At 49.1% G+C, this 24641-nt stretch overlaps 1 protein-coding gene across 3 annotated transcripts; it reads left to right on the top strand.

Moving 5' to 3' along the window:
- Positions 1 to 20612: 20612 nt before the first annotated feature.
- On the top strand, positions 20613 to 24361 carry SELENOW (selenoprotein W). 3 transcript variants are annotated; one of them, XM_049703665.1, is made up of 6 exons: positions 20613 to 20761; positions 22236 to 22260; positions 22365 to 22418; positions 22598 to 22672; positions 22779 to 22877; positions 23936 to 24361. In XM_049703665.1, exons 1-5 carry the CDS (start codon positions 20715 to 20717, stop codon positions 22857 to 22859), a joined length of 282 nt encoding a protein of 93 aa, XP_049559622.1. In that variant the 5' UTR covers positions 20613 to 20714; the 3' UTR covers positions 22860 to 22877; positions 23936 to 24361. The 3 variants fall into 3 exon arrangements, with proteins under 3 accessions (XP_049559622.1, XP_049559623.1, XP_004271153.2); XM_049703666.1 differs by having other exon boundaries at positions 23334 to 24013; XM_004271105.4 differs by having other exon boundaries at positions 20622 to 20761; positions 23969 to 24361.
- The last annotated feature ends 280 nt before the right edge of the window (positions 24362 to 24641 follow it).

Here is a 24641-nt window from a genome sequence, read left to right on the forward strand (position 1 = left end):
GACCCACTGATTGCACTCTTGGGAACATGCCTGAAGGAAATGGCCGGAAACTTGGGGAAAAGCATAATGCAGAGGCAGGTCGGTCGGAGTGCTGTGTAGAATGGAAGGAAGCGTGGTAATGGCCGTGGGCTGGGCCTGGCCACTCGGGGGAGGGAGGCCTCTGCGGCCACTAACCCAGGGGTCGGAAGCACGTGTAGTAACTGGAATGTGTTTATGTTCTGCTCTTTTGTGGAATAAAGCAAACAGGATCTGCCCCATCCATGCTGGGGTTCGTTGTACTAACCCTGTGCCCAGAGTCTCGGGTGGGGGATTCCAGGGGATGCGTTTTCCATCTTCAGCCTTTTTCCAGCTTTTCCAAACTTTTTTAAAAATAGGAATTCAAAATGTGGACATAGATGCCTTGATGTGCTGTGTGGAAGATTAGAAACAGAAACAGTCCAAATATAGACGATGGGAAATGGGTTTTTATAAGTGAGATGTCTACACAATGGGGTATTTCATCACCATTTAAGGAAAAAAACAGCTTTGGGGAGAATATTTTTGGGGGGGATGGGGAGGAATTTTTAATGATCGGCGGAAATACTTATGGTCTGTCTCAGAGGACTGTTAAATGGGGAAAGGATTATGACTCTAACTGGTTTAAAAATGTAAATAAACATAGGCAGAGAAAGGCATTTCGGAAGATGTACACCAGGGTTACCAGGGACTACGCTCGGATGGTGAATGATGCTAGATTTGTATCTTCCTCCTTAAATCTGCTTTTATGTATCTTCTCCACTTCACTGGGGCAAACCCTGGGTGGGCTTTGCCAACCTCCACCCACCCTCCTTACAGCAGGGGCTGGAGGCAGCAACTGCATTTCCCAGACGCCCTTGCAGCTGGATTCTAGGTGTAGAACAGGCCCCAGCGGTTAGAGTCCCTCCAGAGACATGGACGGCAGAAGTGACCCCAGGGTCACAGCCAGTACTGGGCGTTCTTGATGCCCAGAGCTTCCCTGGAAGCAGGTGGGTTCTGTGCAGCCATCCTGGGCATTATCCCTAGAGCCCAGCCTAGGGCCCAGCCTAGGGCCCAGCCTAGAGCCTGCTGCCCCAGACTCCCTTGGTTTTGTAAGCACCTGATTCCCTGTATTAAATCCCTTCCTGTTTAAAACACCTGGGGTGGTTTCTAGTTAGGCTCTGATCCCTGCCCAAGATGCATTGTTTTTACGCTCAGGAAAGTAATTTTTTAAATTCTAAGAGCTTTCCGAGGTCTGCAAGAAACTAAACCATTTCTGTGACGTTTTTGCTGTGTTCATTTGCCATCCAAAGAGATGTTGGCCCAGAGAGGACAAGGGGCTTACCCAAGACCACACAGTTGCTAAGAGTCAGGGGCCAGGCAGAACTTTGTCCATTGCACTTAGAGAGCCCAGCCTTCCATGAATGAGGCAGGAGCACAGATAGATAGATGGCTGAGGACACCTCCAACCCTTTGTGCTCACCTGCCCCACAAGTTCATGGCGAGGGGAGGGGGGAATTGACCTATGGTCTAAAATCCTCCTGTGACCCAAACTCTAGAGTGACACATTAAGTCCCCCCGGCCAAAAACCTGGCAACATCATGGATTCCTCCCTTTCCTTTAATGATAATGTCATTTAAACAATTAATGCTTGTTCCATAATTAGAAGGCTGTCTCTGTCCCACGTCCTTGTTCTGGTCCCAGTGTGACAGGCGTTCTCTTGCTCCCCCCACCTCTTTTTTTCTTTACCATTGAGGAATCTGAAGCACAGACAAGGGAAGTGACTTGTCCAGATTTGAGATTCTACCCGGGTCATGTCCATTCTCCCTTTGAAAGAGCTCTTGCATTTGTCCCCACCCCCACTTACCCACCCAGGTACTAACTCCAAAATACCGAGTCCTCTCCTAGTAATTGACATTTGAGCAGAGACTGGAATAAAACAAGGGAGGCAGCCATGAAGATATGACAGGAAAAATTGTTTCCAGGTGGAGAGAACAGCCAGTGCAAAGGCCCTGGGGTTGGGAGCCTCAGGAAGGGCAAAGAGACCTGGGCGCCTGCAACCAAGTGAACCAAAGAGAGAATGTGGGATGTGAGGCCCGTGATGCAACCTGAGACGGCATCATGCAGTGCCATTCAGACCATGTGAGGAGAGAGAGTCCCTCTGGCCGTGGTTGGGGAACAGACTGTTGGGGGCAAGAGATGAAGCGAGAAAGCAGCTGCAGTAGTCCAGGTGGGAGATGACGGTGCTGGACTAGGGTGGAATCAGTGGAGGGGAGAAGCAGTCAGATTCTGGATCCATTTTGAAGGTGGAACGCCCAGATTGGCTGAGAGGTTGCACGTGGACGTGAGAGGGTGGACAGAGACCAAAGATGACACCGAGGATATTCTGGGTGGAACATTTGGATGGAGCGGGATGCTCGATGAGGAGATGGGACATAGATGGTTTGGGGAACACAGGTTCCAGGAAGCAAAGCACTAACCCGTTCCTGGCTGGTGAGGAGAGGCAGAGGGAGACAGAGAATGAGTGAGAACTGAACGGATGGAGGGGGAATAGTAAAAAGCTGGTTAACTGAGATGGGGACAACTCAAGTAAAAGGGGGCTTGGGGCAGAGAAATTCATATTGAATTTTGACCAGATCGAGCCCGAGTTGCCTATCAGGCTTGTAAAAGGCAAAGTGGCGGAAGTGGCTGGACCCAGGAGTTCAGAGGCCCGGTCGGGGAGAGACTGGGGCGGTCAGCAAGTGGGTATTGGTGGCATTTGAGGCAGTGGGAGCTAAGTAAACAAAAGCAGGAGGAGAGGAGAGAGGGGGATGGGAGAGGGAGGGAAGGAGGCGTGGAAGCGGGCGGGGATCAGCAAAAGGGACCCAGCAAAAGCGGCCAGAGAGGTGGGAGGGAATCTGGACTGCAGAGGAACCACTCCCACGGGCTGGACATGCCCCAGCAGGGAGGAGGGTTGGCCAGGAGGTCGGGTTCGGGATGGATTGCTGAGAACTGTCCTGGGGATCCAGGGCGGGGACGCCCCTGGTGACCATACCTGGAGCGGTCTCATGGCGCCGCCCGTGGTCCTGCGTGAACATTAACGTCCCCCTCTCCCAGAGTGTCGGGTGCGGACCGTCAGATGCAGGATCTCGGAAGTTCTAGACCCTAGCGAGTAGAGATGCTGGAGAGACAGTGGCCGCCAGGGGAGCGCCGAAAGCCCACACCCGGAACCAGCTGGCCTGGAGGTTCCCAGGTGACCCTAACTCCCCCTCCCCCTTACTCAAGACCCCTCAAAGGACCACATTGCAGCAGGCGGGATAAAAGCTAGACCCCACCCCCCAGGCGAGAGGCAACGCTTTCTGAATGGGTGGAGCAGATCGGAGGCGGGGGTCGGCAGGGGTCCTCGACATGGAGAGGTGATGGAAGGGCGAGGGCCAGAGGGACCATAGGAGAGACAGGGATCCTGCCATGAAGGGCGTGTGTAGATCCCGGTGGGGGCGAGGGCAGGAGGGGCAGAGACAGTTACTCAAAAGTTCTTGTCACTTTGCTGTAGGCAAGGCATGTCAGGCCTCACCTCTGACTACTCCCCTGTCCCACCTGCCCTGTACCTTCCCCCATTTGCCAGGCAGAGACCTTACCCAGAACCCCTAGGGGCTGGCAGGCATCATTTCAGCCCATCCATCCATCACTGGATCCATCTATCCATCTATCAATCCATCCATTTCCATCCACTTATCTGTCCATTGGTCCATCCGTTTATCCATGCAACCAAACATAAAGAGTGCATGCTGAACGGAGCCCGCGTTTCCGCAGAGTTGGAACTCCCAGCTCGGGGTCTCTTCCCTCCGCCGTCACGGAACTGCCCCGGAGCCCGAGGGGAGGGTGGCCTCACTGAGGCTGCCGGCTCTGGAGGGGCCCCGGCGGCTGAAGCCGCGACAGTCGTGCGGACGGCGGGCCGGTTGTTTCAACAAGTAACTTAAAAACAAAATGGAAAAACAAGGAGGTTTGTGCCTGAGATCATGTTGATGTGAAACCAGGGATGGCCACCTTGTGCCAGCCGTGTGGATAAAAGGCTCTAGGTGCTGCAGCCCGGAGTCAGTGCTGAGCCTCTGAGGTGGGAGAGCCAACTTCAGGACACTGGTCCACAAGAGACCTCCCAGCTCCACGTAATATCAAACGGCGAATGTCTCCCAGCGATCTCCATCTCAACACCAGCACCCAGCTTCATTCAATGACCAGCAAGCTACAGTGCTGGACACCCTATGCCAAACAACTAGCAAGACAGGAACACAACCCCACCCATTAGCAGAGAGGCTGCCTAAAATCATAATAAGGCCACAGACACCCCAAAACACACCACCAGACGTGGACCTGCCCACCAGAAAGATAAGATCCAGCCTCATCCACCAAAACACAGGCACCAGTCCCCCCCACCAGGAAGCCTACACAACCCACTGAACCAACCTTAACCACTGGCAGCAGACACCAATAACAACGGGAACTACGAACCTGCAGCCTGTGAAAGGGGACCCCAAACACAGTAAGATAAGCAAAATGAGAAGACAGAAAAACAACAGATGAAGGAGCAAGATAAAAACCCACCAGACCTAACAAATGAAGAGGAAATAGGCAGTCTACCTGAAAAAGAATTCAGAATAATGATAGTAAAGATGATCCAAAATCTTGGAAATAGAATAGAGAAAATGCAAGAAACATTTAACAAGGACCTAGAAGAACTAAAGAGGAAACAAGCAGTGATGAACAACACAATAAATGAAATTAAAAATACTCTAGAAGGGATCAATAGCAGAATAACTGAGGCAGAAGAACGGATAAGTGACCTGGAAGATAAAATAGTGGAAATAACTACTGCAGAGCAGAATAAAGAAAAAAGAATGAAAAGAACTGAGGACAGTCTCAGAGACCTCTGGGACAACATTAAACGCACCAACATTCGAATTATAGGGGTTCCAGAAGAAGAAGAGAAAAAGAAAGGGACTGAGAAAATATTTGAAGAGATTATAGTTGAAAACTTCCCTAATATGGGAAAGGAAATAGTTAATCAAGTCCAGGAAGCACAGAGAGTCCCATACAGGATAAATCCAAGGAGAAACACGCCAAGACACATATTAATCAAACTGTCAAAAATTAAATACAAAGAAAACATATTAAAAGCAGCAAGGGAAAAACGACAAATAACACACAAGGGAATCCCCATAAGGTTAACAGCTGATCTTTCAGCAGAAACTCTGCAAGCCAGAAGGGACTGGCAGGACATATTGAAAGTGATGAAGGAGAAAAACCTACAACCAAGATTACTCTACCCAGCAAGGATCTCATTCAGATTTGATGGAGAAATTAAAACTTTACAGACAAGCAAAAGCTGAGAGAGTTCAGCACCACCAAACCAGCTTTACAACAAATGCTAAAGGACTTTCTCTAGGCAAGAAACACAAGAGAAGGAAAAGACCTACAATAACAAACCCAAAACAATTAAGAAAATGGGAATAGGAACATACATATTGATAATTACCTTAAATGTAAATGGATTAAATGCTCCCACCAAAAGACACAGACTGGCTGAATGGATACAAAAACAAGACCCATATATATGCTGTCTACAAGAGACCCACTTCAGACCTAGAGACACATACAGACTGAAAGTGAGGGGATGGAAAAAGATATTCCATGCAAATGGAAACCAAAAGAAAGCTGGAGTAGCAATTCTCATATCAGACAAAATAGACTTTAAAATAAAGACTATTAGAAGAGACAAAGAAGGACACTACATAATGATCAAGGGATTGATCCAAGAAGAAGATATAACAATTGTAATTATTTATGCACCCAACATAGGAGCACCTCAATACATAAGGCAAATACTAACAGCCATAAAAGGGGAAATCGACAGTAACATATTCATAGTAGGGGACTTTAACACCCCACTTTCACCAATGGACAGATCATCCAAAATGAAAATAAATAAGGAAACACAAGCTTCAAATGATACATTAAACAAGATGGACTTAATTGATATTTATAGGACATTCCATCCAAAAACAACAGAATACACATTTTTCTCAAGTGCTCATGGAACATTCTCCAGGATAGATCATATCTTGGGTCACAAATCAAGCCTTGGTAAATTTAAGAAAATTGAGATTGTATCAAGTATCTTTTCCGACCACAATGCTATGAGACTAGATATCAATTACAGGAAAAGATCTGTAAAATATACAAACACATGGAGGCTAAACAATACACTACTTAATAACGAAGTGATTACTGAAGAAATCAAAGAGGAAATCAAAAAATACCTAGAAACAAATGACAATGGAGACACGACGACCCAAAAACTATGGGATACAGCAAAAGCAGTTCTAAGAGGGAAGTTTATAGCAATACAATCCTACCTTAAGAAACAGGAAACATCTCGAATAAACAACCTAACCATGCACCCAAAGCAATTAGAGAAAGAAGAACAAAAAACCCCCAAAATTAGCAGAAGGAAAGAAATCGTAAAGATCAGATCAGAAATAAATGAAAAAGAAATGAAGGAAACGATAGCAAAGATCAATAAAACTAAAAGCTGGTTCTTTGAGAAGATAAACAAAATTGATAAACCATTAGCCAGACTCATCAAGAAAAAAAGGGGGAAAAAAAGAAAAAAAGGGAGAAGACTCAAATCAATAGAATTAGAAATGAAAAAGGAGAAGTAACAACTGACACTGCAGAAATACAAAAGATCATGAGAGATTACTACAAACAACTCTATGCCAATAAAATGGACAACCTGGAAGAAATGGACAAATTCTTAGAAAAGCACCACCTGCCAAGACTGAATCTGGAAGAAATAGAAAATATGAACAGACCAATCACAAGCACTGAAATTGAAACTGTGATTAAAAATATTCCAACAAACAAAAGCCCAGGACCAGATGGCTTCACAGGCGAATTCTATCAAACATTTAGAGAAGAGCTAACACCTATCCTTCTCAAACTCTTCCAAAATATAGCAGAGGGAGGAACACTCCCAAACTCATTCTACGAGGCCACCATCACCCTGATACCAAAACCAGACAAGGATGTCACAAAGAAAGAAAACTACAGGCCAATATCACTGATGAACATAGATGCAAAAATCCTCAACAAAATACTAGCAAGCAGAATCCAACAGCACATTAAAAGGATCATACACCATGATCAAGTGGGGTTTATTCCAGGAATGCAAGGATTCTTCAAAATATGCAAATAAATCAACGTGATACACCATATTAACAAATTGAAGGAGAAAAACCATATGATCATCTCAATAGATGCAGAGAAAGCTTTCAACAAAATTCAACACCATTTATGATAAAAATCCTGCAGAAAGTAGGCATAGAGGGAACTTTCCTCAACATAATAAAGGCCATATATGACAAACCCACAGCCAACATCATCCTCAATGGTGAAAAACTGAAAGCATTTCCACTAAGATCAGGAACAAGACAAGGTTGCCCACTCTCACCACTCTTATTCAACATAGTTTTGGAAGTTTTAGCCACAGCAATCAGAGAAGAAAAGGAAATAAAAGGAATCCAAATCGGAAAAGAAGAAGTAAAGCTGTCACTGCTTGCAGATGACATGATACTATACATAGAGAATCCTAAAGATGCTATCAGAAAACTACTAGAGCTAATCAATGAATTTGGTAAAGTAACAGGATACAAAATTAATGCACAGAAATCTCTGGCATTCCTATACACTAATGATGAAAAATCTGAAAGTGAAATCAAGAAAACACTCCCATTTACCATTGCAACAAAAAGAATAAAATATCTAGGAATAAACCTACCTAAGGAGACAAAAGACCTGTATGCAGAAAATTATAAGATACTGATGAAAGAAATTAAAGATGATACAAATAGATGGAGAGATATACCATGTTCTTGGATTGGAAGAATCAACATTGTGAAAATGATTCTACTACCCAAAGCAATCTACAGATTCAATGCAATCCCTATCAAACTACCACTGGCATTTTTCACAGAACTAGAACAGAAAATTTCACAATTTTTATGGAAACACAAAAGACCCCGAATAGCCAAAGCAATCTTGAGAATGAAAAACGGAGCTGGAGGAATCAGGCTCCCTGACTTCAGACTATACTACAAAGCTACAGTAATCAAGACAGTATGGTACTGGCACACAAAAACAGAAAGATAGATCAATGGAACAGGATAGAAAGCCCAGAGATAAACCCACGCACATATGGTCACCTTATCTTTGATAAAGGAGGCAGGAATGTACAGTGGAGAAAGGACAGCCTCTTCAATAAGTGGTGCTGGGAAAACTGGACAGGTACATGTAAAATTACGAGATTAGATCACTCCCTAACACCATACACAAAAATAAGTTCAAAATGGATTAAAGACCTAAATGTAAGACCAGAAACTATCAAACTCTTAGAGGAAAACATAGGCAGAACACTCTATGACATAAATCACAGCAAGATCCTTTTTGACCCACCTCCCAGAGAAATGGAAATAAAACCAAAAATAAACAAATGGGACCTAATGAAACTTCAAAGCTTTTGCACAGCAAAGGAAACCATAAACAAGACCAAAAGACAACCCTCAGAATGGGAGAAAATACTGCAAATGAAGCAACTGACAAAGGATTAATCTCCAAAATTTACAAGCAGCTCATGCAGCTCAATAACAAAAAAACAAACAACCCAATCCAAAAATGGGCAGAAGACCTAAATAGACATTTCTCCAAAGAAGATATACAGACTGCTAACAAACACATGGAAGAATGCTCAACATCATTAATCATTAGAGAAATGCAAATCAAAACTACAATGAGATATCATCTCACACCAGTCAGAATGGCCATCATCAAAAAATCTACAAACAATAAATGCTGGAGAGGGTGTGGAGAAAAGGGAACACTCTTGCACTGCTGGTGGGAATGTGAATTGGTAGAGCTACTATGGAGAACAGTATGGAGGTTCCTTAAAAAACTACAAATAGAACTACCGTATGACCCAGCAATCCCACTACTGGGCATATACCCTGAGAAAACCATAATTCAAAAAGAGTCATGTACCAAAATGTTCATTGCAGCTCTATTTACAATAGCCAGGAGATGGAAACAACCTAAGTGTCCATCATCAGATGAATGGATAAGAAGATGTGGCACATATATACAATGGAATATTACTCAGCCATAAAAAGAAACGAAATTGAGCTATTTGTAATGAGGTGGATGGACCTAGAGTCTGTCATACAGAGTGAAGTAAGTCAGAAAGAGAAAGACAAATACCGCATGCTAACACATATATATGGAATTAAGAAAAAAAAAATGTCATGAAGAACCTAGGGTGAGACAGGAATAAAGACACAGACCTACTAGAGAATGGACTTGAGGATATGGGGAGCGGGAAGGGTAAGCTGTGACAAAGCGAGTGAGTGGCATGGACATATATACACTACCAAACGTAAAATAGATAGCTAGTGGGAAGCAGCCGCATAACACAGGGAGATCAGCTCAGTGCTTTGTGACCACCTAGAGGGGTGGGATGGGGGGGAGAGGGAGGGAGACGCAAGAGGGAAGAGATATGGGAACATATGTATATGTATAACTGATTCACTTTGTTATAAAGCAGAAACTAGCACACCATTGTAAAGCAATTATACTCCAATAAAGATGTAAAAAACTAAATAAATAAAAACAAAACAAAACAACAAAAAAGAGTGCATGCTGTATGGTTTCATTTATACGAAGTTCTAGAAGAGGGCAAACTCACGTATGTATGGTGAGAGGATTGTGGTGACCCTTGTTGGGTAACTGACAGGGAAGATGCATGAGAAAACTTCCTGGGGAACCGGAAATGACCTATATCTTGATATGGGAGGTGGTTAAATGGTGTTATACATGTGAAAATTACACTGAGCTGTAACTTTTTTTTTTTTTTTTAGTGTTTTTTGTTTGTTTTGTTTTGTTTTTTGCGGTACGCGGGCCTCTCACTGCTGTGGCCTCTCCCGTTGCGGAGCACAGGCTCCGGACGCGCAGGCTCAGCGGCCATGGCTCACGGGCGCAGCCGCTCCGCGGCATGTGGGATCCAGGGAAGCCCTGAGCTGTAACTTTAATATTTGTGCACTATACTGTGTTAAAAAGGTAATTTAAAAAAAAGAGGGTGGGGCTTCCCTGGTGGCGCAGTGGTTGAGAGTCCGCCTGCCGATGCAGGGGACGCGCGGGTTCGTGCCCCGGTCCGGGAAGATCTCACATGCCGCGGAGCGGCTGGGCCCGTGAGCCATGGCCGCTGAGCCTGCGCGTCCGGAGCCTGTGCTCCGCAACGGGAGAGGCCACAGCAGTGAGAGGCCCGCGTACCGCAAAAAAAAAAAAAAAAAAAAAAAAAAAAGAGGATGGTCAGGGAAGGCCTCGCCTAGGAAGTGACATTTGAATAAACACTCCTGTCACCAGCACCACTGAAAGTTCCGAGGCTTCTGCAGGTACCGTATTCCTCAGTGTAGCCCGCACCAAAATACTTGCCCTAGTTCCTTTGGGTACCATATTCACCAGAATATGTCACACGAGATTCCTGCCTCCTACCGTTTGCACCTGTGTCGGTGGCTCAGTATGCCCCATGTGAATGAAAGAGGCCTGATGGAAACTCGGTGGGACTTTGGACAAATCTGCCTCCAGTGGAAGAAGAGCCTATAAGCCCTACTTTACAACATTTAAAATTGGAAATATGCCCTTTCCCTTTAAGGATGTAAATTGGCTTCTGATCAGCCAAGGTCCAGTCTGCAAGGAAGTGAACCCCCTGCCCCCACTCTCCCCCCTTCAACTTGCCTGAATTCTAAGCGCCTGGTACTCGCCTAGAAAGAGATAAGAATTATCACAGGGAGAGGAAGATAAGAATTCTCCTGGTGTTAACAAATGACCTAGTTTGCATTCCTGTTTCACAGACATTTAAAAAAAAATAAATTTATTATTTTAGGTTGTGTTGGGTCTTTGTTGCTGCGCGCGGGCTTTCTCTAGTTGCAGTGAGAGGGGGCTACTCTTCGTTGCGGTGCGCGGGCTTCTCATTGCGGTGGCTTCTCGTTGCAGAGCACGGGCTCTAGAGCACACGGGCTTCAGTAGATGCGGCGCGTGGGCTCAGTAGTTGTGGCTCACGGGCTTAGTTGCCGCGCGTCATGTGGGATCTTCCCGGACCAGGGCTCGAACCCGTGTCCCCTTCATTGGCAGGCAGATTCTTACATTCTTTATACCATTCAATTGTATCCATTAATATAAGAGACTCTCTAATAAGCTTACTAAATATTTTCTTAAAGATACGTTTATCTGACAAGTATTTACTAAGTGCTTGCCGCGTGCCACTCACCACTTTAGAGGCTGGACACATACCAGGAGGGAAGAAAAAACAGAAAAACACGGAGTGCACATTCTAGGCGAAGGAGACGGCTAACAGCTTAAAAAAAACCAAACAACAAAAAACTAAAGTAAGATACATAGAATGTCAAGGGCGTAAGCGCCATGAGAAAAAGGGGGTACAGAGGGCTGGAGGAGGTGTTGCAATTTTAAAGAGGGTGTCAGGGAAGAAATGACATTTGAGCAAAGATCTGAAGGAATTGAGGAAAGAGCCCTGTGACTGTCTGAAGGAAAAGTGTTCTAGGCTGTGGGAACAGTAAATGCAAAATCTCTGAGGTGGGGACTTCCCTGGTGGGCCAGTTGTTAAGAATCCTCCTTCCAATGTTGGGGAACTAAGACCCCACATGCCGTGGGGCAACTAAGCCTGCGTGCGGCAACTACTGAGCCTGCGCGCTCTGGATCCCATGCACCACAACTACAGAGAAGCTCACGCGCTGCAACAAAGATCCTGCGTGCCGCCACTAAGACCCAACGCAGCTAAATAAATAAAAAGATAAAACAAACAAACAAACAAAACCCAAAATCTCTGAGGTGGATACATGCTAAAATACAGACGAACCTCGAAAAAGTTATGCTAAGTCAGACACAGAAGACGATGTAGGGACTTTCCTGGAGGTCCAGTGGTTAAGACTTCGCCTTCCAGTGAAAGGGTGAAGGTTCATTCTCTGGTCAAGGAGCTAAGATCCCACATGCCTCGCGGCCACAAAAAAAAAAAAAAAAAAAAACCATAAAGCAGAAACAATATTGTAACAAATTCAATAAAGACTTTAAAAATGGTCCACATCAAAAGAAAAAATCACGTATTGTATGATTCCATTTACACGAAATGTCGAGAACAGGCAAATCCATAGAGACAGAAGGTAAATTAGTGGTTTCCAGTGGCTGGGGGGAGGGGGGGAGTGGGGACTGCTTAATGGATATAGGCCTCCTTTTGGGGTGATGAAAATGTCTTGGAACTAGATAGAGGTGCCGGTTGCACAACACTGTGACTATACCAAATGCTTCTAATGTTAAGTGTTAGATTAGGTGTATTTTACCACAATTAAAACACACACAACTCCCGTCTCCCATCGCCACCATTTCCTATAAGAAATGATCACAAGACCATTTTTTAAAAATACAGGATGTACTCTGTGAATGTACCAAATGCCACTGAATCGTACATTCTAAGATGGTTAATTTTATGTGATGTGAATTTAACCTCAATTTTTAAAAAAGGAAAAAACTCCACAAAACCCCAAAAACCACTGAAGAGGCGTGTCAGTTTTGTTCCGGGAAGAGCAAGGAGGCCAGAGTAGTTGGAGCGTAGTGAGGAGGGCATAAGATCAGAGAGGTAAAGAGGGGGTCAGAACATCTGGGCCTGTGGTCCACGGTGACTTTGGGTGATGAAGCCGGGAGTGAGCAGACGCTGGTGGGGACCGGCGCCTCCTGGCGGCCGCATAGGGAACAGACTGTGAGGGAAAGTAGGGCAGGGCAGGAGCTCCCTAAGTCCTTCCCGGAGGTGGTAGGGTCTCCAACAGCGCCCGCAGGTGGAGGTGCAGAGGGGTGGGTACATCCGGGATACATTGTGAAAGTAAATCCACCATCACTGACTGATCTACAAAGAAAGAAGCCAATGGACTCCAAGGTTTTTTTTGCCTGGTCTGGAGTTGCCATTTCGAGATGGGGAAGACCGGAGAAGGAGGGGCCCAGAGGTGGGGTGGGCGAATCAGGACCACAGGTTGCTGGTGCCCGTTAGACGCCCAATTGTCGGTGGCAAGTAGGCAGTTGGATGTAAAAACCTGGCATTCAGGAGTGGAAGTATGCATTTGGAATTTGCATTAACTATATCCCAAATCCGTGAAAAATGCCCATTCTCTCCGTACCTAGTGCAGTAGAGTCGAAATTTCATAAAGCGATTCCTGGCAGCCCCCTCAAGCCCACACACAATGCGACAGCGAACAGCGTGGCGTGGTTTGTGTTTTAGACTTTTTCTTTTGCGTACCCTCCGTCCTCTGGGTCTGACCAGGGTTACCAGTTGTGTCAGGGTCCCCAAACCAGCCCCGTGTTCAGGGATTTGCTAGAAGGTATTAGAGGAGTCCGTATAGAGTTGATGGATTGATTTCTTTTGGCCGTGCCATGCGGTTTGCAGGATCTCAGTTCCCCGACAGGGATTGAACCCGGGCCACAGCAGAGAAAGCCGGGAATCCTAACTGCTAGGCCACCAGGGAACTCCCTAGAGTTGATTTATTATAGTGACATAGTAGGACACGCAGCGGATCATAATGGGAGAGTCTGGAGAAATCCGCGTGCAAGATTCCTTATGTTCACTCCCTTCCCATGAGGGCTCACCCTGAGCACGTTTCCCCGGCAATGAAAATGCGGCAATGTGTATGCAACGTTTCTGCACAGAGAAGCCCATTAGAGGGACTTCCCTGGTGGCACAGTGGATAGGACTCTGCGCTCCCAATGCAGGGGGCCCAGGTTCTATCCCTGGTAGGGGAACTAGATCCCACATGCATGCCACAACTAAGAGTTCGCATGCCACAACTAAGGAGCCCATGTGCCGCAACTAAGACTCGGTGCAACTAAATAAATATTAAAAAAAAAGTTATTAGTTTAAAAAAAAAAAAGAAGTCCATTAGAGGCTCAGGACCCAAGCGTTTTGGGGAGGCTATTCACGTAGGTACCCTCTACCCAGCATGTACCCAAATTCCAGACTTCCAGAAAGCAAGCAGACATCAGCAGCATAAACCATATTGTTTCGTACAGTCCAGGCAGACTGAGCACTCCTATCTTTAGGGAAGTTTCATATCCGTGGAGGAAAATGTTTATCAGCCAATTTCCCCAATGCTAGGCGAGGGCCAACCCTGCATGCGGACTTTTCTAAGGCTAGCCGACCCAAGACTGCTATAGCAACTGCTTCTGACACTCTAGCTCCCTCACCCCCTTGATGCCTGCAGGTTGAATCTTTATCTCTCCAAGAGGCCAAGTGGCAGTGATGGATTTGAACAAGATGAGAAGCCAGATAAGGAAAAAAAAAAAAAAGCATAAGCTCTAAAAGAAGATATAAAACCCTTCAACTTCTCTAAGAAAATAGAGGAAGAAATTTTAGTGACCTTAGGTTTGATGTAGATACCTTATATATGACACCCAAAATCATGAAGTATAATTAAAGGAAAAAATACACTGGACTCATCAAAATGAAAGTCGTGCTCTTCAAAAGACACTGTTGCAGAAAGGAAAAGGCAAGCCACAGACTGGGAAAATATTTGCAAAACAGATATCTGACAAAAGACATATCTAGAATATATAAAGAACTCTTACAATGTAATAAGAAGAAGACAACTCAATAAAAAATGGGCGAAAGATCTGAGGAAATAGACACTTCATCAGAGAAGACATAGGACTGGCAAATAAGGTCATGAAAAGACTTCATTAATATTTAGGGAAATGCAAATTTAAATCACAGTGAGATACTTCCCTAGGTCCATTGGAATGCTGAAATTAAAAAGACTGATTCTCGGGCTTCCCTGGTGGCGCAGTGGTTGAGAGTCCGCCTGCCGATGCAGGGGACACGGGTTCGTGCCCCGGTCCGGGAAGATCCCACATGCCGCAGAGCGGCTGGGCCCGTGAGCCATGGCTGCTGAGTCTGCGCGTCTGGAGCCTGTGCTCCGCAACGGGAGAGGCCACAACAGTGAGAGGCCCGCGTACCGCAAAAAAAATAAAAATAAAAATAAATTAAAAAAAAGACTGATTCTCCCAAGTGCTGGCGAGGATGAGGATGGAGCAACTGGAACTCTGGCGCCCCTGCTGGTGGGAACATGAACTGTTACAACCACTGTGGACAACAGTTGGGCAGTTTCTTGAAAAGTTAACCATACACCCACCCTCTGATCCGGGGCTTCTACACCTAGGTATCTACAAGACAGAGGAAAGCAGGTGGCCGTGCAAAGACGTATGTGCATGAAGGTACAGAGCAGCTTTGTGAAAAGCTGAGGGAGCCCCCCAGGCAGGACCAAGCCCTGAAGTTCACGGGGCTCCCGGGACGGGTCTACCGGCAGGCGCTGCTTCTAATTGCTAAAACCTCAGGCCTTGGGACGGGCTCAGGGCTCAGGGCAGCCAGCACCTCATGGGGAGGGCGAGGCTCAGCAAGGGGTGCACTTGCCAAGGCCACCCAGCCAGGTCTGGCTCTTGGGACCTGCAGGTCCCACGTCAGCAGTCCCAGAGAAGGCAGAGTGTGGGGAGGAGCGAGGAGGTAACCCCAGACGGCGAGGGGCACCCTGAGGTCACTGTCCTGTCCCTCACGTCCCCAATGGAGGGCTTCCCCCAACCCCCGCCTGGGCTCACGGTATCTCGGTTCGTCGCCGCCCCTGGCCTCCTGCTCCTGCGTGTGCAGCACCTTGGGGATGTTGGCGAAGATGCAGGTGGGGTGCAGCACAGCACCCTGCTTGGTCTCGGTGTGGGAGATCTGGAGAAGCTGAAGGTGGGCGCCGGGGACAGAGGTCTCGGACCTGCTCTTCCTGCTGCCAGGTTCCCTCCTCCTCGTCAACTCAAAGTCCCCTCCTCCAGGAAGCCCTCCCTGACCTCCTCCCAGGCTGGTCAGATGCCCCCTTTGGATGCCTCCAAACTTAGCCCCGCCCACTCTGGGTCTTCTCCGTCTGGGGACAACATATATCAGGGTCTCGGTGAATGTTTGTTGAATGAATGAATGAAAGAGTGAATAGTACTAAACAGTTTGGACCTGTCTAGAGGGCACTGGGGGGCCCACAGAGAGGAGTGACAAGGTCAGGTCAGTGCTTCAGGACACGCTCCAGGCTCCCCCTCAGGTGGGGGCCTCTGCACGTGCTGGTCCCATGAATGGTGGAGTCAGGGTCCTCCCCAGACAGGCCCGGTCTGCGGAGGGCTCAGTGGTTGTCCCTGGGGTGGGGGTGGGGCGCACAAGGAGGAGCCACAGCCTCAGGGGGGCCCTGGCCCCCGTGCAGAACGACAGTCAGATGGGGTGCCCCGCCGCTAGCCTTACCTGCATCAAGGTGTTGAAGACACTGAAAGCGTGATGGGGTTCCAGGTCACTCTCCAGGGCCACCTGATTAGACACAGAGTCTCGGGCAGCGTCTTCCCTGGGGCAGGGGTGGGGCAGAGGCTGGACCTCCTGGCTTCTCGGAAGTCCAGGTCTCCTTCACCCCTTGGAGCTTTCGGGGTCCCTGACAACCCCCCATCCCACCTGGCCCACCCCACCTGCCCACCCCCCTTTTCTCCATCTTGCCGACAGGAAGGTGGTTCAGAGCACAGGCTCCACAGCCAGACAGTGGGGTCATATCCATGCTCTGTGCCTGGTGTGACCTCATCCAAGTACCTCAGTTTGCCCATCTGTAAAATGGGATAACACATTTCCTGCCATTTAGGCCTGAAGGAGGCTTTTGTTTCATTGTGTATTTAATAACAGAGCTGCCTTCCCTGATCTATTTACAAAACTCCCCAGCCCAGCACTCCCTGCCATCCTTCCGGGCTTTATTTTTCTTCCCAGCACTCACTATGCTGTAAATAAATAGGAATCCTTATTTATTTATGATGTCCCGTGTCCGTCTCCCTGACCATCACATGAGCCCCAGGAGGCAGGGACCATGTCTGTTTACTGCGTGTGCCCGAGCCTGGGCGTGGGTCACCGTGAGGCTGTGAGTGGGAGCCTGCATGTGCTGTGGGATTGGGCTGCAGTGTCTCTGCCTGGGTGTGCCCCTGGGGTGGTGTGTGGTTGTGCAATGGTGTTCATGCCCAGATACATCCAAGTGAGAGTCTGTCTGGGTTATTGGTAGGTTAATGTTGTGTGTGTGTGTGTGTGTGTGTGTCCGTGGGCATTACTGATCATGTCTCTGTGTGCAGCTGTGCGGTTGTGTATCAATGTCCGTGGCCAGATTCAGCAGTGTGTGCTCTGTATACAATTGTGTGTCCCAGTGAGCGGGATCTCTGGGCGAGCTGTTGTGTCTCTGTCCGGATACATGTGTGTTGTGTTATTGTCCAGGGTACAGTTGTGTGTTCTACCACGTGGCCGGGTAGAGGCGGCAGCCATAGTGCGTGAGTCGCGCATTTGGAGGTGTAGTTGTTGTGATCCTGGCTGGGTAGGGGCTGCGCTGTTGTATAGGGAGAGCCTGGTGTGTTTTTGTGTCATTGTGTAGCAGAATAGAGGTTTGTGCTGTTGCGTTGTGTCTCTGGCTGGGCTGTGGTTTGTCTGAATGTGCAATTGTGTAGCCAGGTAAGGGGGAGAGCTGTGTGTTACCATTTGTGTGTGTGTGTGTGTGTGTGTGTGTGTGTGTGAGAGAGAGAGAGAGAGAGAGAGTGAGCAAGGGATGCATTCCCAACCCCAGAAGCGTGACTACTGTCTCCAGCCTCCTCCACTCCTGGGCAACAGAGACCTCTTTGTTCTCAGTGGCAGAAGGGGGGCGTCTCTCAGTCTTCAGCCAACAAAACAGCCTCTGAGCATCTGCCCTGTGCCCAGCCACTTGCTGGGTGTGCTGAGAAAACGTCAGACCTGGGACAACCAGAGTGGTTGGGGCAGTGATGGGGGAGCCCCATGGGGACCCTGGCCAGCCTGTGGGGTTTGGGTGGCCTTCCTTGAGGACAGCATTGTTAGAAGATAATTTTGGGGAAAAAAGGGAAAATCATGACTCATACAGATCTAAAAGCGAAAACATGTTAAAGATGTCACTTAACACTGTCAGGTGTTATAACTGGTTCAAAGGAAAATCAACAAACAGATGCATTTATAGATCAGGAATATTGGAACAAAAATGCAAATAGAGGCAAAACATTTGGGGGGGTCTTATGGTCTGAATGTTTGCGTTCCCCTGAAGATGATGGTATTAGGAGGTGGGGCCTTTGGGAGGTGCTCAGGTCATGAGAGTGGAGCTCTCATGAATGAGATTAGTGCCCTTATAAAAGAGACCCCAGAGACATCCCCTGCCTCTTCCATCAGGTGAGGACACAGCGAGAAGGTGGCAGCTATGAACCAGGAAGAAGGCCCTCACTCAACCATGCTGGCACCTTGATCTTGGACTTTGAAGCCTCCAGAGCTGGGAGCAATAAATTTCCGTTGTGTATAAGCTATAAACTGTAGTATTTTGTTATAGCAGCCCAAACAGACTAAGGGAGAGAGGGTTGTCCCTCCACCAGACAGAATTCATTTGCACGCCTGTAGAGAAGAATTATTTTGTAATGCCACCACTTATCTACAGTTTATGGAGTTGTAAAACAGAACCCCACAGAATCAGATAACTCTGAATGGCTTGTTACAGGCTGAATTATGTCCCACCAGAATTCATATGTGAAGTCCTAACCCCCAGTACCTCATAACGTGACCTTACTTAGAAACAAGGTTGTTGCAGATGCAATTACTTAAGATGAGGTCATACTGGCATAGGGTGGGCCCTAATCTAAAATGACTGGGTCCTGGCAATTCCCTGGTGGTAAGACTCCACACTTCCACTGCAGGGGGCATGGGTTCGATCCCTGGTCAGGGAACTAAGATCCCACATGCGACGTGGCATGGCCAATAAATAAAATAAAATAAAGATAAAATAAGAAAATTAAGTAAATAGGGAAATTTGGACACAGACATGCACACAGGGAGAGTGCCACGTGGAGTTGAAGGTAGATATTGGGTGGTGCTCTTAGGAGCCAAGGAACACCAAAGGTTGCCAGCGAAACACCAGGAGCTCGGAGAGGATCATGGAACAAATTCTTTCTCACAGACTTTAGAGGGAACTAACCCTGCTGACACCTTGATCTCTGCCTCCTGGCCTCTAGAACCGTGAAATAAATTTCTGGGGTTTCAGCCATTCAGTTTGTGGTGCTTTGTGATGACAGCCCTAGCAAACTAATACAGATGCAATATGGAGAAGGTATAGTTTATCACGACACAAAATTTTCCCTACGATATGTTGGAGCTGATTTCTGGAGGATGAACAGGGTCAGGCAGTAGGAGAGGGTAGAAGGAGCGTGCGCAAAGTCCCAGAGGCAGGTGAGTGGGTGAGGTCCCTGATTCCACGTGGCTAAGGCACTAAGAGAGGGGCAAGAAGGGAACAATGGGACCAGTCAGGGGCAGAGCATGCTAAGGCTTGGGGTTCTTTTGCTTGTTTTCTTGGCCAAGCCGGGCAGCTTGCGAGATTTCAGTTCCCCCACCAGGAACTGAACCCCGGCCACAGTAGTGAAAGCCTGGAATCCTAACCACTAGGCCACCAGGGAACTCCCAAGGCTTGGGTTTTTGTTCTGAGGACCTTGGAAGCCTGAAAAAGACCTCTATTAATGGGACACTGACTAGCCCAGCCACATGTTATCTGCTCTACATCAGAGGCTCATTGTATCTTCCCAAGACCACTGAGATCAGAGGACACACAGCCAGCAAAAGAGGTGGGGTGGAACTTGAACCATGTCTGCCAAGTGCCCCGAGACGTCAGGGTCACAGCAGGTGAGAACCAGCGGATCAAAGACAGAAGTTGCGGTGGGAAGACCTCGGGCAGAGCTAAGGGCAGGGACTTTGTCTATTTTTTCACTGCTGTATCTTCGGAACCTATGACTGCAGGTAGGTACCCAGTACGTATTTCTTAGATGGGTAAATATTCTCTGAAGGCGATTATACCATCTTCCGGAGGAGGAAACTGAGGCTCAGAGAAAGGCATCGCGCCCTAAGCCTTTAACTCAGCTGCCAGCTTCCAGCACTCTCCGTGAACACCTTGCCACACAGAGGACTGGAAGGCGCAAAAGGGGGGGTTGCCAAGCTGATCAGGGCGCCCGGGTGCGGATGCCAGGCTTTAATAAGGCAGCGGGGCCCTGGGGCGCTCACTGGAAACCCCAGCTTCAGGGGCTGCCCTGAGTACCCCAAATCCTTTCGGACTCAGCCCTCTCGGCCTCGCTGCCGCCCTCGGCCTCCCCCCGGCCCCGCCCCCCAGGTCCTCGCTGCAAAACCACCGCCTTCGCTTGTACTTCCGTTTCCTCCTAGTAGCAGTTGGCCCTGAACCCCCGCCCCGCGAGGCCATACCATTCCAGGCCGGAGGGGGAGAGCCGGGAGGGGGCGCGCAAAGGCTTCTCCCGGGACTCCCTCTGCCGGTATGCTCCCTGGCCTCACTGGGCGAGAGGAGGGAGATTTGTTTCGGGGCCCTCAGGGTGGTGGTGGGCCGTAGGGCCCCCTTCGTCCCCGCTGTGGGGCCTTTCTCCCCTCATCCGCCCCCGCGGCGTTGGTCCGCTCTGTGGAACGCCCAGTACCTGGCCTCTCTGCGCATGCTCCGCCTCGGGGCTCCCACCTCGCCTTTTCTCGCCGGAGTGCTGATCGGGCGTTCGGACTGTAGCGGATGCTCCGGTCCGGAATCATGGCTGTTGCCGTTCGAGTCGTTTATTGGTGAGCACGAGGGCCGGAGATCCCCTCTTCGAATCCCGCCCGGGCCCCGCCCTGTCCTAGCGGAGCTGGGCGCTGGGGACGTCGGGGGCAGGACCCATGGGGATCCTTCCACTGGGAAAAGGATTCCGTAGGGGTGGGAAACAGAGGGCGCTGATTCTCTGCCCTCCCCCCCCCACCCCGTCCCCAGTTTGTAACATTCTACATGTCTCAGGTCTCAAAAGGTAGAACTGCGACACGTGTGTGTTGTTTTAACCCCCCCGATTCCGGGACTCAGTGTGGGGAGCAGGTGGGGGTCAGTGTGTAATGGGAGAGGAGGTTCCGTCAGCGCCTCGGTTTCCCCTCCCCCAGTACCTGGAACAGTCGCGGGGTGGGGCCGGCCAGAGTCGAGAAGGTTCGAGAAGTTTCCGACGTGCGTTTGGCAAGGACTTGAATGCATACAGTGGATGCCTTTCGCTACTAACCCTAGTCTTTTTCTGACCTCGCTTTTCCCGTCTGTAGAGGGAGTGATCTTAACGTTACCGCGGAGGGAATACTGTGTGTTGGGTGTTAAACATTTGATCTGATTGTTCCGTTCAGAGTGAAAAAGTGCCAGGTCGGCAGGGAATGTTCCGTCCTGTAGACTGCTTGATCGCCCTGGCCCCTAGGACTGTGCTGGCATGCACAGGCATGCTGGCCTGTAGGCGCTGAATAAATACATGTTAAGTGAATTTCCTCCCCCGGAAACCCCTTGAGTGGGGGTGGGGGAGGGGGTGTGTCTAGCTCCATTTTACAGGTGAGGAAACTGAGGCTGGGAGTGGGGCAGTGGCAGGTCGGTAGCTCGAGGTTCAGGCTGCAGATCACAGATTACCCGAATCTGGGTCCACTGGCTGTCATGTCTGTGAGATGTCCAGAGGGGGTTATGAAAGGCTCACATCTGTCACAGCATTAGCGGTGTCCCTGGCCGCTCGGTCACGCAGGGGGTGAAGTGAAATTTTGAGGCCGGGGAGGGGGGGGCCTGTGCACCAGACTCCAGTTCCAAAATAGCCTCCCGTGGGGGGTTGGGGAGGTGTTTAAATTTCATCCTCGGGCCTGGCAGGGCCTTGGGGATCCAGGAATAATGGTTTCCCTTGGACGGGCGGGGGTGGAGCTGTTATTTCAGCAGTTGTCCTAACCCAGTTCTCTCCATTGCCTCCGCCTCTGCTCTGCCTCACGCTGTGGCCTCCCCTTGTCACCCCTTGTTTGAATTTCCTCGCGTGGGTGGCTCTCTCCTTCCTGTGCCCCTGCCTCCCCATCTGTGTGCTGCCCCCCAACACTCGGGTGTGTCTCTCCTCTCTCTTGAGGGTGTCTGTGCCTTGCTTGGTTTTGTCATCTGTGTCCCTCTTCATCTCTTCCTGCTCCCCCCCATTTCCCTCCATCTCTGCTCCTGCCTCTCCCTGGATCCCCACCGTCTCCCTCTCTCTCCCGGGACCCACTCTCTTGGACACTCTCCCACCAGTGGCGCTTGAGGCTACAAGTCCAAGGTAAGCAGAGTGGTCCCAAGAGGCACCCCTGGAAGATGGGGGAGGGGGGCTAGCTGGCGTGGCTCCTGTGGACCCCTGTTGTGACCTCGCACCCCCTTTTGCAGTATCTTCAGCTTAAGAAGAAGTTAGAAGATGAGTTTCCTGGACGCCTGGACATCGTGGGTCCTGGGGATGGGGAAGGAGTCAAACATGGGTCATGTCCATCCTTCAGCCCTGGATGGCGGTGGGGGTGGTGTGGGTCAGCCCCACCCTTCGCCCCCATTCTCCATTCCTTGGGCAACGGCGGGTGTCCCCAAGAGGGCATCTCAGCCCTGCCAACACCTCTCCTTCTCCCCAGTGCGGCGAGGGGACGCCCCAGGTCACCGGTTTCTTTGAAGTGTTGGTAGCGGGGAAGTTGGTTCACTCCAAGAAGGTATGTCTGTCTGTCCGTTCTGCCCCATTTGGGGCTAGTGGGGTTTTGGGACTGGGGTTGGCATCTTGGTCCCAGCTCATCCCTCGCCTCTTCCTCCCTTCTCCAGGGAGGCGATGGCTATGTGGACACGGAGAGCAAGTTTCTGAAGCTGGTGGCCGCCATCAAAGCCGCTTTGGCTCAGGCCTAATGGGCCCTGAGGGCAGAGGTGAGGGGGACCCGGCGCCTAGATGACAATTGACGACTCCTGTTCCTAACGTGCTCCAGACCCGAGCACTAGTGTCCAGCCCAATACCAGAACAAGTAGCGGTTTCCATGTTGTTCTCTGGACCGTAGAACTGCTTTTCAGCACTTTCTGAGCCTGCTTTTCGATTTTCAAGCCTGTACGTTCTAGATGAGCCCCAAACCCAACCTGTCCTGGAACTGGGCCCTGGTTACTAACCAAGCCATAACCAAGCTCTGGCTCCTGGCTTTTGAGAGCCTAGAAGCACTTTCTGCCCCCCTCTAAGCTTGAGTGCCAGTTCCCGCCCCACGGTGTGCTAGCACTGAGTGTCCTGTGCCAGGATACTGGGGACCCAGGTACCTGCCCCCAGCATGCTTTGCACCAGGAACCTGGTTCTGAAACGCTTTGAACTCAAGGTCCATTTCTTACCGTCCTCACTAGAGCAGAGCGAGGTTGCTTTCAGTGGGAATTTGGACCCGCAAATTTGAATTAAAGCAGTACAAAAATATGAATGTCTTGCCTCCTGTGCAGGTCTGAAAAGAAGTGAGTCTCCCCAGATTAAAAAAAGAAAATCAAGAATTTCATAATTCCAAAGCTGCATGAGCTGGCGATGTGTGGGCTGTTGCTGTGGGGGGGTGGGGGGGGCCACCTTTGTGGGGTTTGAACTCCTAAAGACAAACGGCGCATCCCTTGCATAAACACACCATTTGCCGCTTCCAAACTGTCAGTAACTCAAGGCATTTGCTTAAATCAGCACAAGGTTTGCTTAGATTCAGAGGAGTCCACCAATGGGTGATTTCATCTAAAATAAGCAAAAATGGGATTTATGTAAGAAAAGAAAGGGGGAAGAATGATTCTTGTTCGCATGGTTTCTGAGCACAGTTTCAGGAGTCTCGAGACCGCCGCCAAGCTCAGCGATTCTCTTGAAGGACTCACACAACTCAGCAGAGCTGTTCTACTCATGGTTGCAGTTTACTACAGCAAAAGCTTAGAGGTTAAAGTCAGTGAAGTGACTCCCTTTAATCTGGCCTCTCTCCCTGTAGTCTGAAGCCCCCTCCCCCCTTCTCTCTGCGCAGTCCAGTGACCTTGGCCCAGCCCCTCTCGGCAGACGCTTCATGACAGGAAGGACTGAAATGTCTCGTGGACGCCTGGTCCTTCCCTGATGTTCTCACGGCTGCCGGTTGGGGTAGAGATGGACACCCCTGGTCTTTGCCTGCGTGTGTGGGAGTGTGCGTGTGTCCCCAGGAGTCTAACTTTGCACGCTGGTCCCGCTTCTTCCTTTCCCCCCCTGTCCCTCATCTCCCTGCACCCCGCCATGTCTTCCTTCTACCCTCTGGTGTTTGGGGCGGTCCTGCTCCAGGCTTCCTTTTCAAGGGGAAGCTGAGAGCGGATCAGGATGGGTGAGTCTCACATTTCAGCAGTGATTGCAACGGTTCACAGCTCAATAAATGTTGATGAAGTTAACAAAATGTGCGTGTGTCTGCGTGTGTCCATTTTACCCTGGAACCTCCTGCCCCTGGTCTCCAGTCCAGGAAATTAGTGATTTGATATGTACAGAGCTGTAACTTCAGGATTGAACTTTCAGTGGTCCCCAAAGCCAAGGTTACGGTGGTCTCTGGATGCCACCTGGAGTTGCGTTATCACTGGTGTAAGTCCTCCAGGGTGAAGTGGGTCCCTGGTTGCTGTGTTCAGGAGAAAGCTGGCTGTGGTTGGAAGAAAGGTGCTGGGTGGTGTCATAGATTGTGTTTT

The sequence above is a fragment of the Orcinus orca genome, chromosome 20 (genome assembly GCF_937001465.1).
Source record: "Orcinus orca chromosome 20, mOrcOrc1.1, whole genome shotgun sequence".
NCBI classification, from domain to species: Eukaryota; Metazoa; Chordata; class Mammalia; order Artiodactyla; family Delphinidae; genus Orcinus; species Orcinus orca.